General features: G+C 36.6%; 1 protein-coding gene across 1 annotated transcript; it reads right to left on the reverse strand.

Annotated features, from left to right (window-relative positions):
- Positions 1-2,398: 2,398 nt before the first annotated feature.
- Positions 2,399-3,027, reverse strand: LOC120084005 (uncharacterized). The gene is made up of 3 exons (XM_090316760.1): positions 2,718-3,027; positions 2,537-2,654; positions 2,399-2,408 (listed from the first exon to the last, which is right to left on the reverse strand). The coding sequence occupies exons 1-3, from the start codon at positions 3,025-3,027 to the stop codon at positions 2,399-2,401; spliced, it is 438 nt and encodes a 145-aa protein (XP_090172886.1).
- Between the last annotated feature and the right edge of the window lie 8,676 nt (positions 3,028-11,703).

An 11,703-nucleotide genomic window follows, 5' to 3' on the forward strand; every position in this document is an offset into this window, starting at 1 on the left:
AAAAATCAAATCTTTTCTCCATCATTGGAATCTATAAAAAAAATGTAGATTTTATATATTTTGAAACAAACTTGAATAAAAAATTTAAGCTTTTAAGAAAAAATCAAATTGTTTATCTTCATTTTATTGTTAGACTTTCTGCTAAAACAATTGTAGATTTTTTATATTTTGAAACAAACTTGAACAAAAAAATCTATTCTTTTAGCAAAAAGAAAATCAAATATTTTATCTTCATTCCATCGTTAAAATTTATGTCAAAACAATTGCAGATTTTTTTTGTTTGTCTTTTACAGTAAAACTAGGTGATCGTAGCTAAGAATAGGCATCATTGTCCACACTCGACCAAATAATTTTTTAATCATTGATCAATACTACTATTACCACTAAATGTAGCAATAGTGGCAAGATCGGGGTCGAACTAAACCTAAATTCTATCCCCAAGTAATACTTACCTTAGCCACTCATAGTAATGTAGATTCTTCGATGAAATAATAGAAATAACAAGAAAAATAAAGTAGAGATGATTGAGGGAGGTGAAATGAAGACTGAAAACTCCAAATGATCAGCAATGGAGGCTGAAAGACAGAATTCATTTGACCTAAGAAATCATGCCCCTGTTTATAAGAATTTTCGGAGCATAGCTATGCTTGAGGCTTTCTTGTTCTAGCGTAGGTAATGGGCATAGCGATGCTCAAAGATACGCCCATCAACTGATCAGGCGTGCGTGCATTTGGTGGGATGTTTGTCAAAGTACGTAGCGTAGCTATGCTACCGTGAAAGCGTAGCTATTGCCTTCAAGTGTAAAGCAAGCATCATGACGCTCCATGAAACTTCAACTATTGCCTTCAAAAGTAAACCAGAGAGCAACGACACTCATGGCCATTTTTGTCATTTTAGCCTCTTCACTCGGTTGATGCTTCCAAAACCCTTTATGGACGTGTTTTAGCCTCAAATTAGCCTCGGTGGTCTATTCTACCTCCCCAATGCTCAAAACCTACAAAGTCAAAGGAATAACACGATAAAATAAAAAAAAGAACTCGAATAAAGCTGGGAAAAGTAGCTCTTTTCAAAAGCTATCAAATCACCCCAACTTAACTCTTAATCGTCCCCGAGCAAGATAGAAAACACACATTCATGTAAGAATTTGTTCACTTAGTTATACGACTTGTGAGTCAAGTTTTAACAGTTCTCAAAGCATGCATGCAATCATTTAGGTAATCTGACTACAGACAATCAATTGACATACATTTCAAAACACTTTTCAAGTTAAATCATGCATGAGTAAGTGCAAAGCATCATTATTTTGACTCTAAGCATACTCAGAAATGTTTTATCAAGCTCTCAATTTGTCTTTCCCCTATTATGGCTCGATTATCGACTTTCAAGGGTTCTAAACTTATAAACAGGGTATTACGTCGACTAGGGCACACACAACTAAAAAGGAAAAGGGTATCTATTTTAACTAGGAGTATTAGCTTTCACGCATCCATTATAGGGACTCCTACTCACTTTTTTCTTGCAGGCGTCCAAATTGAGCACAACGACGGTAGCTCTTTTCACCCTTATCCATGCATTCACGTCATTTTTTTTATATCTCTCATCCTCTTCCTTTTTTCTTTTCTTTGCTTTTATTTTTTCGTTTCCTGCCTCTTATTCCTTTCTTCTTCTTTTTCTCTTTTTTCAAACATATAGACTTAACATTTTTTCTCTCCTAGTCTAGCATTACACTCAATCAAGAAAGGATACTCTCAAATTGAAGATGGGTCTTTCGAAGTGGCAACAAAAATCTTAGCAAGATAATCCATTTCTAGGCATCAAAGATTCAAAATGACTCAATAAAGCAATTAAATATGCATGAGATGACAAGAATTTTTTTTAAAATGGGCTAAAAAATCATGAATGTTTTCCTCATATCAAGGTCATGCAAGTATAACAAGAAATGTGCATCATTAACTTTCATAGAAATGAACACAAGCAATAGAGTGAACAACATGCAATTCTACAAAATCTGAGCTTAGATACTCAAAGGCTCACCAGACGAAATCATCAGATATGAGATCAACCAAACCAACAAAAGATAAAGTGCAAGGAAACCTAACGCCCATAATGGGCTTAAGCCCAACAACTTGAAAAAAAAATGCCAATTAACTAAATTGAATGTGTTATCCAATTTTGACTTATTCTCAACCTCATCTGGATATATATATATATAGATAGATAGATAGATAAACTAAACCACCCCTAACTTTTTAATCATGCATTATCCTCAATGTATAAAATCAGAACAAAGCACAAGGACAAAGAAAAGGAAGGGAAACAGAGAACTGCCCTGAATTTGGGTGTGTGCATAGGTTAAGCATGCCACACAACTTGCAATGCATGAGATAAAAACCCTCAATTAATCCAAACTGCAAGAAAACAAAAAAAATTTATAAAAATAAAAGAAAGCATTTAAAGTTAGTGTTTGGCTGCCTCTAGGAAATGTAAATGTTCAACGTAGTTGCTCGAAAATTGGTGGCTACAGGCTCACGAATACGAGGGAAGAGCCAGGACCAAGCTCGAGCAAGCTGAGTCAACCTCCCATTCGTTAAAGACTTTCAACCAATGCCCGTTCACCTTGAACACCTTCTCAATATCAAAACTCCAAATTTCGACTACACCATGAGGAAAAATATTAGTAATTTTAAAGGGACCCAACCATTTGGATTTCAACTTACCGTGCATGAACTGGAGGTGAGAATTGAAAAGGAGGACTTTCTGAAAAACTTTGAAGTCCTTCCTTATAAGCATTCGGTCATGGAATAACTTGATCTTTTCTTTATAAATCCTCGAATTCTCATAAGCTTCCAATCTCAATTCCTTGAGCCCTTGGAGCTCTAACAACTTCTGCTCATCGATTTGGGCTAAATTCATGTTGCATTTCTTGACATCCCAATATGCCTTGTGCTCGATCTCAATCAGCAAGTGGCATGCCTTATCATATACAAGCCTATAGAAAGTGATCCCAATAGGTGTCTTGTAGGCCATCGATACGCCTATAAAGCATCATTGAGGTGCAAGCTCCAATCCCTTTGCCCAGGATTCATGGTCTTTTCTAAAATACTCTTCACCTTTCTATTTGAAATTTTTGCTTAGACGTTGGTCTGAGGGTGGTAAGGGGTAGCCACTCGGTGGTGAACACCGTATTTTCTCATAAAGGCCTCAATATTTCGATTGTAGAAATGGGTGTCTTGGTCACTGATAATGGCACGAGGTACACCAACGTGCAAAATATTTTTCTAAGAAAACCTGAAACCACCGCAGATGTGTTACTTTTAGTGGGAATTGCCTCAACCCACTTGGACACATAATCAACTGCCAAGAGAATGTACAAATAACCATAGGAAGAGGAAAAAGACCCATAAAATCCATACCCTATGTCAAAAAATTCACAAACCAAAATAAAGTCCAAGGGCATTTCATTACACTTAGGCAGTGATCCAGACATTTTACAATTTTCACAAGATTTGCAGTAAGCATAAGTGATGCGTTGTAAATGTGATGCGATTATGGTGTATGTTTGCGGTGATGAGTTATGCGTTGCACATGCAAGTTTTTCTAGTAGAACCCAAGTATAAATCTCACTAGGTTTCCTGGTAAGTCCAGGGTTGAACATAGGGACTACTAAGTTACTATGCGACAGTAAATTTGATTCATTTGCGGTGGCAAAAACAAATAAGTTGGTTGGTGTTTTGTTTAAGTATTTATCCTATGCAACAGATTCGAGTAAAGAGTTGAAGAAATCAAGAATTACAATGAGTATGCGATGAGCGGGTTAAGAAGGGATTTAGCTAACACTTTCTAAGATTGTGTTCAAGTTATGCGATCATGCTACACACAAACACATCATGTCATCTTCCAATGCAAATGCCATAATTCCTATTTCTAGGACGTGTGCGATGTATACGATAATATCGATAGGACTTATGTCTAAGCCTCTATTCTTGTCTATGCGATGATGAATGATGCACACATACACAAGGTGACCGCATACTATCATATCCTATCTCTAGGGTGCATGCGATGCGTAATAGCAAACAGAACTTATTCCTAAGTTTCTATCTCTTGCTTATGCGGTTCTAATCTAACTCTCCCAAGCCTAGATTCTATCTTTAAACCACTCTCCCAGACATCTCTAAAGGGTGAATGACGCCTACATAAGACAAGATGATCGCATAAAGTGAAGACCTTAGGTCATGCTAGCTAAGTACTTCTCAACCCATTCGAAAATTTAGCTACTCATGCGAAATATGGAGAGATTGAACACAAGTTGAAATGAGATTTTCATTGTCTATATATTAAATGCAGAATACAGAATAACAATAAAATGTAGAGATAAGAAGCCCGATAGCAATGTCTTGCTTCCCGTGACCTTTTACACTGTTTTTTCACCCAACTCTGCTCAGATGAATATCCTTGCTTCCACAAGTCTTAGCTCTCTCTCCTTTTGTAGTGCCGACAGTCTTTTGAGTTGTCCGAGAATGATCTCTCGGCGTCTTCTTCTCTTAGCTCATCTCCGTCTTCTAAGTATGACTATGAACAGACTAACGGCTAACTATCTTGTATATGATTTCTATTCTATATGGCGAACTTGTTTAACGATGGTGGCCTTCGGTATTTATAGAGCTCAAGGTGAAGAAGCTTTTCTCTCTAATGATCGCAATGATGGGCGATCATTAAGTCTCCTGCTCTGATGCGCTGATTAATAGTCACCGAAAAGTTGAGTGTACTTGCTATAGTGTGTCGTTAACGGCTTGTCAACTAAATTTGGATTCGACCGTCATCAGCTTTTCGTCCTATCATGATTTATTATGCTTTCACCTTGATGCGCCGTATTTATGCGGCCACCTTCTTGAGCAACTTCTCGTGAGCGTATACGATTGCATGACTTTGCGATCGCAATCTTTCAATGCGCATGGACGCCGAATTCCTTGGATCGTAATTTTACTTGCGCCAACGCATTTTTCCTGCATAAAATAAGTAAACTAGCTGCTTTTATGTAATGGGCGCATGCGATCGTAATATTCTCAGTTTAATGCTTTTGGACATGATTTTGTATATTTTTACCGTCGCATTCCCTCATTATTTTACTTATTTGCACTGTAATAACGTGCATTTCTACCTGTTATCAATAAGCATCAGCAATTCCAAAATAAACCACAGTCTAAAATTTTTGGAGCCGTTCTTTTTAGACTAAAATGCACCTCACATGCTAATTCATGGTAAAAAGAAAAAATAGATTCAAATTCATGGTTGGGAACATATCTCCTAATAATTTGATCAGAACAAAGTTTCCATAAATATGGAGCATCCCAAACATAGTATTTTGAATCATTTCTCATCTTAGCACGCTACAAAGAAGGCAAATGGGGAGGGAACTGACCTGTGACCAAATAGTTAACCATGTTAACATACCATGGTTCAACGAAAAATACCTAAAAGATATGTTCATTAGGGAAGTCCTCTCTGAGTGGCATGAGGTTCTCTTCTTGCACTATTATGCTCAACTGATCTGCCACAGAATTCTCAATGCCCTTTTTGTCTTTAATAGTCAAATCAAACTTCTGAAAGAGCAAGAGCCACCTCATGAGCCTAGGTTTGGACTCCTTCTTCGTCATCAAGTACCTAAGAGCAATTTGGTTAGTAAACACAATAATAGGAGAACCAAAAACATAAGAGTGAAACTTATTTAGAGCAAAGACGATTGCAAACAGCTCTTTCTCAATCAGCATGTAATTAATTTGAGCTAGATTGAGAGTATTAGAGGCAAAAAAATAACGTGGCTTCTTTTGTCAATTATTTGTCCCAGCACAACACCCACTGCCAGATTGTTGGCATCACATATGATCTCGAATGGTAAATTCCATCGAGGGGATTAGAGGACAGGGGCAGAAGTAGATGGTCCTTTAAAATTTTGAAAGCTTTCTTACACTCCGTGTCAAAGTCAAACTGGTCATCTTTCTATTACAAAGAAGATAGAGGTATTATGATCTTTAAAAAAAATTCTTGACTGCACTACCAAGAAAAGAACACATTTCTCTATTAGTTGTGGGGTAGGCAAGATTAGAGATAATATCTATTTTAGCTTTATCAACCTTTATACCTCTAGAAGAAACAAGGTGCCCTAAGACTATGCCATGACTCGCCATAAAATGGCATTTTTCATAGTAAAAAACCAAGTTTGATTCGATACATCTTTTCATTATCAGTCCTAGATTGTGCATACAGTCATCGAAAGAATTCACATAAACAGTGAAGTCATCCATAAATACTTCAATGAATCTTTCAATAAAGTCCAAAAAGATGCTCATCATGCGACGTTGGAATGTATCTGGGGCGTTTCATAGTGATAGCTCGAAAAAAGAGCTATATTTTCCTACTTAATTAAGGCTCGTTAATGAATTTTATGTGTTAATTATCTTATTTTGTAAGTACCAAGAAACCGAGAGGTAGAGTCGAGCATTTGGAGCTAAACGGGATCAATTAGAAGCAAATTGGAGTTGATTTGAACATTCGAACTTTAAAGGAGTAAAAATGACAAAAATGCCCTTGTTAGAGCATTGCAACGCTACGAATTTTGTACGCTACTCATCGTCCGTGCGCGCGTCTCTTCTTCAACCATACACAAGGCAACATTGCAACGTTATTCATAGGATTGCAACACTGCGGCGATTTATATAAATTCTCTCTTCTATTTAGGTCAGAAGGGGTGTTGATTTGGATGGAGGCCGAGAAGAGGCCTAGATTTCTTCCTTCCCCTTATCTTTTCAGCATCAATAGATTAGATTTTAGTTTAATTTTGGATAGTAAGCATGGATTCAGTCGTTTCTCATGGATTTGTCTATGAACTTTTTAGGTAATTTTTATCTAGTTTCTTGGATCAAGGATTCAATGTTAAATTCTTGAGTTTTCTGCTTTCAATTGATGTTTTGCGATTTGATTCCCAGTTCATCACAATTTTGCATAAATATCTTTTCAAATTTATTTTTGCATAAGAATATCTTGCTAAGGTCTCCTAAGTAGTAATAGTAAATTAGCCAATGTGCTAACTGCTAAGTTTAAAGATAAAATTGGTTAATTGAATATAACTTTACTGACAGTTAATCGACATAATTGAATCCTAAATCGTAATGCATGTGTTTTTTAGTTCTATATGGTCACTATTGAACCCAACAGAATTTAGAAATATGTAGATTAGTTAGGGTATGGCCTTTCCAACCTTAATTATTAACTAGGACGCTTTCTTGGTTAGATTCATGCTAGTTGTCTGTCACTGTAGAGGCTAGTTAGATCGAATTGAGTAAGTAGTTATGCATGTATAATTCGATTGCATAATCAATTGGTAGAAACTGATGATTGAAATTACATTGAATGTTTATCTTGATCTGAGAACTAAATGAGCCAATCACTATTTACATTTATCCTTTGCAATTTAATTTCCTGCATGTTTTCAAATTATTAAAAAAAATCAAAACCCCATTTTTACTGCTTTTCAAAGTCAAATTTAGCATAAGAGAGAATTAATTCTTGGCCTCTCTATGGTTCGACCCTGTACTTACCACTGTTGTTACGTTTTTGTAGTGATAGGAGTAGTTCAGTGATCTTTACAAATATTCTTTTGTTTAGGAGCTCTTTTTGGGAATCAAACGACACCGGAAAAAGGTTGGGAACAAAATGGCGGCGGCGTCGAGGAGGCAAGCCAATTAATCTCTTTTAGTTGAATTTGACTTATAAACTTTAAAAACCCAAAAAAATATTTTTCTCTTCTTGTGTCTACTTGTTTTCTCATGGCAGAAGATTTGAACATTTTTTTTTTATATGCTTTGTATGAAGTATGCGGTTTAACGAAGGGAGCGAGAGGTAAGTGAATTTAATGAGCTTAAAGATCAAACATCCAAACTAACCTCCCTTGTTCAAGCTTTGGCTAATAGACAATTTCAGGTTTTGCGTGATCCTGAGCGCGAATATTACCCTTCATGGGAGAAGTATAGCCAAACACCGACAACGATGGATGCTTCTTTTGCCAATTCAGGTATGTCTCTAGAAGATTTGGTTAGGGAACTCTTTAACAGCTCTAGTGAGTTTGTGCAGGAACCCTGTTAGTCATCAAGAACCCTTGAGTTTCCAGCAGGATATCATCTATTTCGGATCCGAAGCTAGAACTGAGTTTCAAAATCTGAGTGACCTTATTGCTCAGATCACTAGATCACTTAGGAGACTTGAAGAATCTTGGATGGAACCCTCTTTTGAGAGTACTGAGTTGAGTAGTGGAGTGACTGACATCGACCATCCCGTTGAGCTGTCAGTTCCTGAAATTTCAAGTAAAGGTAAGACTTTGGATTTAAAAATGTATAAAATTGCTTATGGTTTCTTTCAGTATGTGCAGGAGTCTATTGAGTCTCACCTGGAGATTCAAGTCCCCATGCTTAAATTGGAGAGTCATTCCGAGTCTTCCATTGTCTATACCATTAAGGCCGAATTTTTGGAGGAACTTAGGATGCACAAAGATGATGTTTATCCCTTGTCAGTCCAAAATAAGCCAGTATGGTTAAGTATGAACCCAATCTTTACTTCGAGGAGTCTCAGCTAAAAGATTTAGAGGCTTCCAAGCCTCAATCTGTTCTTTCGCCTGATATTTCTTACATTTTTTAATATTGCTCATCTCTATCTTGTGAGTTAGTCTAGTAAATTGAGTCAGAGTCTTTATTTTTAGAAGAGTCAGTCCATGAGTCTTTTATTTTATTTTCTTTTTCTTTTATAACTCTAAAAAATACCAAATTCGATCTGTTTGGTTCTTTTCAAAAGATGGGAACCCTTATAGTCTTACCAGGCTATATTGACTTATCTAAGAAAGAACCAAAGAAATACAAGAATTTTTTTGTATCTTAACAGGGGAGAGGTCACGTTGAGCACCGATGTTAAAAATTTGCGCTTTCTAGAGGCAGCCAGACAAAAATTTTTATTGCTTTACTTTATTTTTTATTTTGCTTTATTTTCTTCTCTTTTTTAATTAAGTAGTTTAGGTTGATTTAGGTTTATAATTAGATCAGTTTAATTTAGAGTTATATTTTTTATTTATAAAAATAAAAAAATAATAATTTAGGGCACAACGTCACAATGCTGTAAACGCTATTATTGCAACGTTGCAACGCTATAAGGCAGAACTGCGATTTAAGTAATTATGCTTTAGTTAATTGTATATTGTACATATATTTATCTTGTATTGTACATTAGTCTCCCGAGACATTAGGATAAGTGGGATATTGTTGGGATCGGTGTCCTAATTCTCCTTGAGTCTCGTTGTTTGTAGTCTATACACATTGTTATGAATAAAATAAGAATTATTTTATCTGGTATTTACTCATATCCAATAAACAAAGCTCCATGGTTATTGTATGTAAATTTAAGCATGTATATGAGATATACAAGTGAATCATGCCTTAAGTGATAACCTAAATAGGTCTGTAGTATAAGGATTAAGGAGGGATTCCTAATCCTGGTGACACTACGGATACGACCCGCTTTGTAGAGGTTTACAAGTGTTGTGAACTAATACAGATGGTAGATTCTGACCATTCATGTGGAGACATGCAAGCGGGGGTGTCCTATACAAAGAGTTTGTATAAGACCAGACCACGAGGTGACTAGTTTCTATATATAATGTCGTTGATACTGGAGACTTACATCTCACCTAAACGACCATAGGTGACATGACCTCAATCTTGAGTGTTTTGGGAACTCCTGCCTTCGAGGGCGGTCATTTGATTAGTATGGGTGAGAGTGGCTAGTTTGACAACTCAACATGCTTACCTTTTGGGGGACTTGTCTAATTTGGGAACTGGGAACTCAGTTACACAAGATGGAATTCACTCCTTCCCCGAAGCAGGGGTAAGTAGATAGATTACTCCCTTAAGGGAAGATTTCGGGGCTTGAACATAGTGGCCATAGCTTCTCTTCGGAAGAAAGGACTTAGTCATAGTAGGACTATGACTTATGTTCATTAGAGAGATCAGTGGTACTTAAGGAGTTAGATGTAACTACAGAGGCATAACGGTTATTGGCCAAGCTGTACTTACGAGCGATCTGTGAAGGGTTATCGCACTGTTGGTTAGTTAAGATGACACATAATATATCTGTAGTAATGAGAGTTTAGTTGTCGGTCTTTAGTGAAGTTTCTGGAAGTTAACGGATGGTGGATCCCATGACTAAAGAGTTTAGTCAGTTTTTCACGTATTGTTGGAGCTTCGAGCTACAGGTTCATAAGGTCCCCTTCGTAGCTTAATGGATTCAAGTTGAGGATCAGTTCTTGGTGTTGATTTGAAATGTTCAAATTGACAAGAGGTAATTCGATTATACATGATATGATCGGTATGATGTATGAGATACATCTAGTGGAGGATTAATGTAAATGAGATTTAAATTAAGGACCATGAAATAGAAAACGAGCTATGGTTTATATGTTTCATGAGATGAAATGTTAAAACTATAGGTTATAAATATAATATGGTAAGTTGGTTATCATATATATTTATAATAATATTAATTATTGGATAATTATCTATTTTTCTCTAATAACCAATTGAGTGAGAGTTATTGGTGGTTTCATGATAACCGTGAGTTAAAAGAAAAAATGTTTTCCCAAATTTAGTAGTTGTTGGTTGAAAGTTTTCATTCTTGGAAATTTTCTCACGGCGGCTGTCAAGTAAATTAGATTTGCTAAACGACAGCTAAGGAGAGACTAGATGATTATGAAGTGTTTCTATATGATAGTCACTCAGCTGGACGATTAGTTAAACGATCGTGCAACTTCTGCTAAACAATCGCGTAGCTTTTGTTAAACGATAGGGCATCGTCTATACGATAGACCTCTGTCATCTCCCACTTGCTCAATCGTTTATACGATTGTTCCTCCGATCTCTTCCTCTAACCAAGTTCATACAGAGCTCACACTTCTGGATTTTCACACCGAAAATACCAAGGTAGCCATTGTGATGGTGTCATATTCAACTCGACATTCAACGTTTTGTGAAGGCCATTCACTATGTTCGTGATCTGGGTGTTTGTTGAGTTTGTGGTCGTTGTGATCGTGCAATGTAGCGGTCGAAGTGTTCAAGAGTTCGTGACTGCTGTGTTGCTATTTGATCGAGTGTTCATGATCGAGGGATCTTGAAGATGAGTCTTCAAAGGTATGTTAATTCTATCCCTTGACCTGTATAAAAACATGTTGTAACTTTGTTGTATGCATAGCCTGTTGTTTCCATTTCTTGATTGTAATTGTGAATGTTCATATACGAATAAAATTTGGAACGATCATTCTGCTGCTCATGGAAATCCTCATGTCCGATTCCTTCACTAGTCATAGGGGTTGTGAGCCAGAACCCGAGTTTGAGCACCCTAAGTTCATATCCCAAGGGGTTTTAGATAGGTTCCTCGCGTAGTTTCAACTAGGAAGCTAGTCTCCGGAAGAGCATTATCCTTGGAACCTGAATTTTATCCCCACATCACTACTGAGATATAGCAACATAGTTGGGAGTCTCTAGCTAGTCGTCCTGGTGAAGTGGTTTTTTCTCTTGTTAGGGAGTTTTATGCCAATATCGATGAGGATAGGGATTTCTCATTAGTGAGAGGCATCCAAGTTCCTTTCTTGTCTCTTCACATCAACGA

The sequence above is a fragment of the Benincasa hispida genome, chromosome 8 (genome assembly GCF_027475165.1).
Source record: "Benincasa hispida cultivar pf3 chromosome 8, pf3_genome.v1.1, whole genome shotgun sequence".
NCBI lineage: Eukaryota > Viridiplantae > Streptophyta > Magnoliopsida > Cucurbitales > Cucurbitaceae > Benincasa > Benincasa hispida.

Excerpts from the sequence above, each read along its gene's own strand:
- LOC120084005 (XM_090316760.1), bottom strand. The coding sequence starts at position 3,027 with ATGGCCTACAAGACACCTATTGGGATCACTTTCTATAGGCTTGTATAT. Across the intron at positions 2,655-2,717 it reads TCACCTCCAGTTCATGCACG|TCGAAATTTGGAGTTTTGAT; the intron begins GTAAGTTGAAAT and ends CTCATGGTGTAG.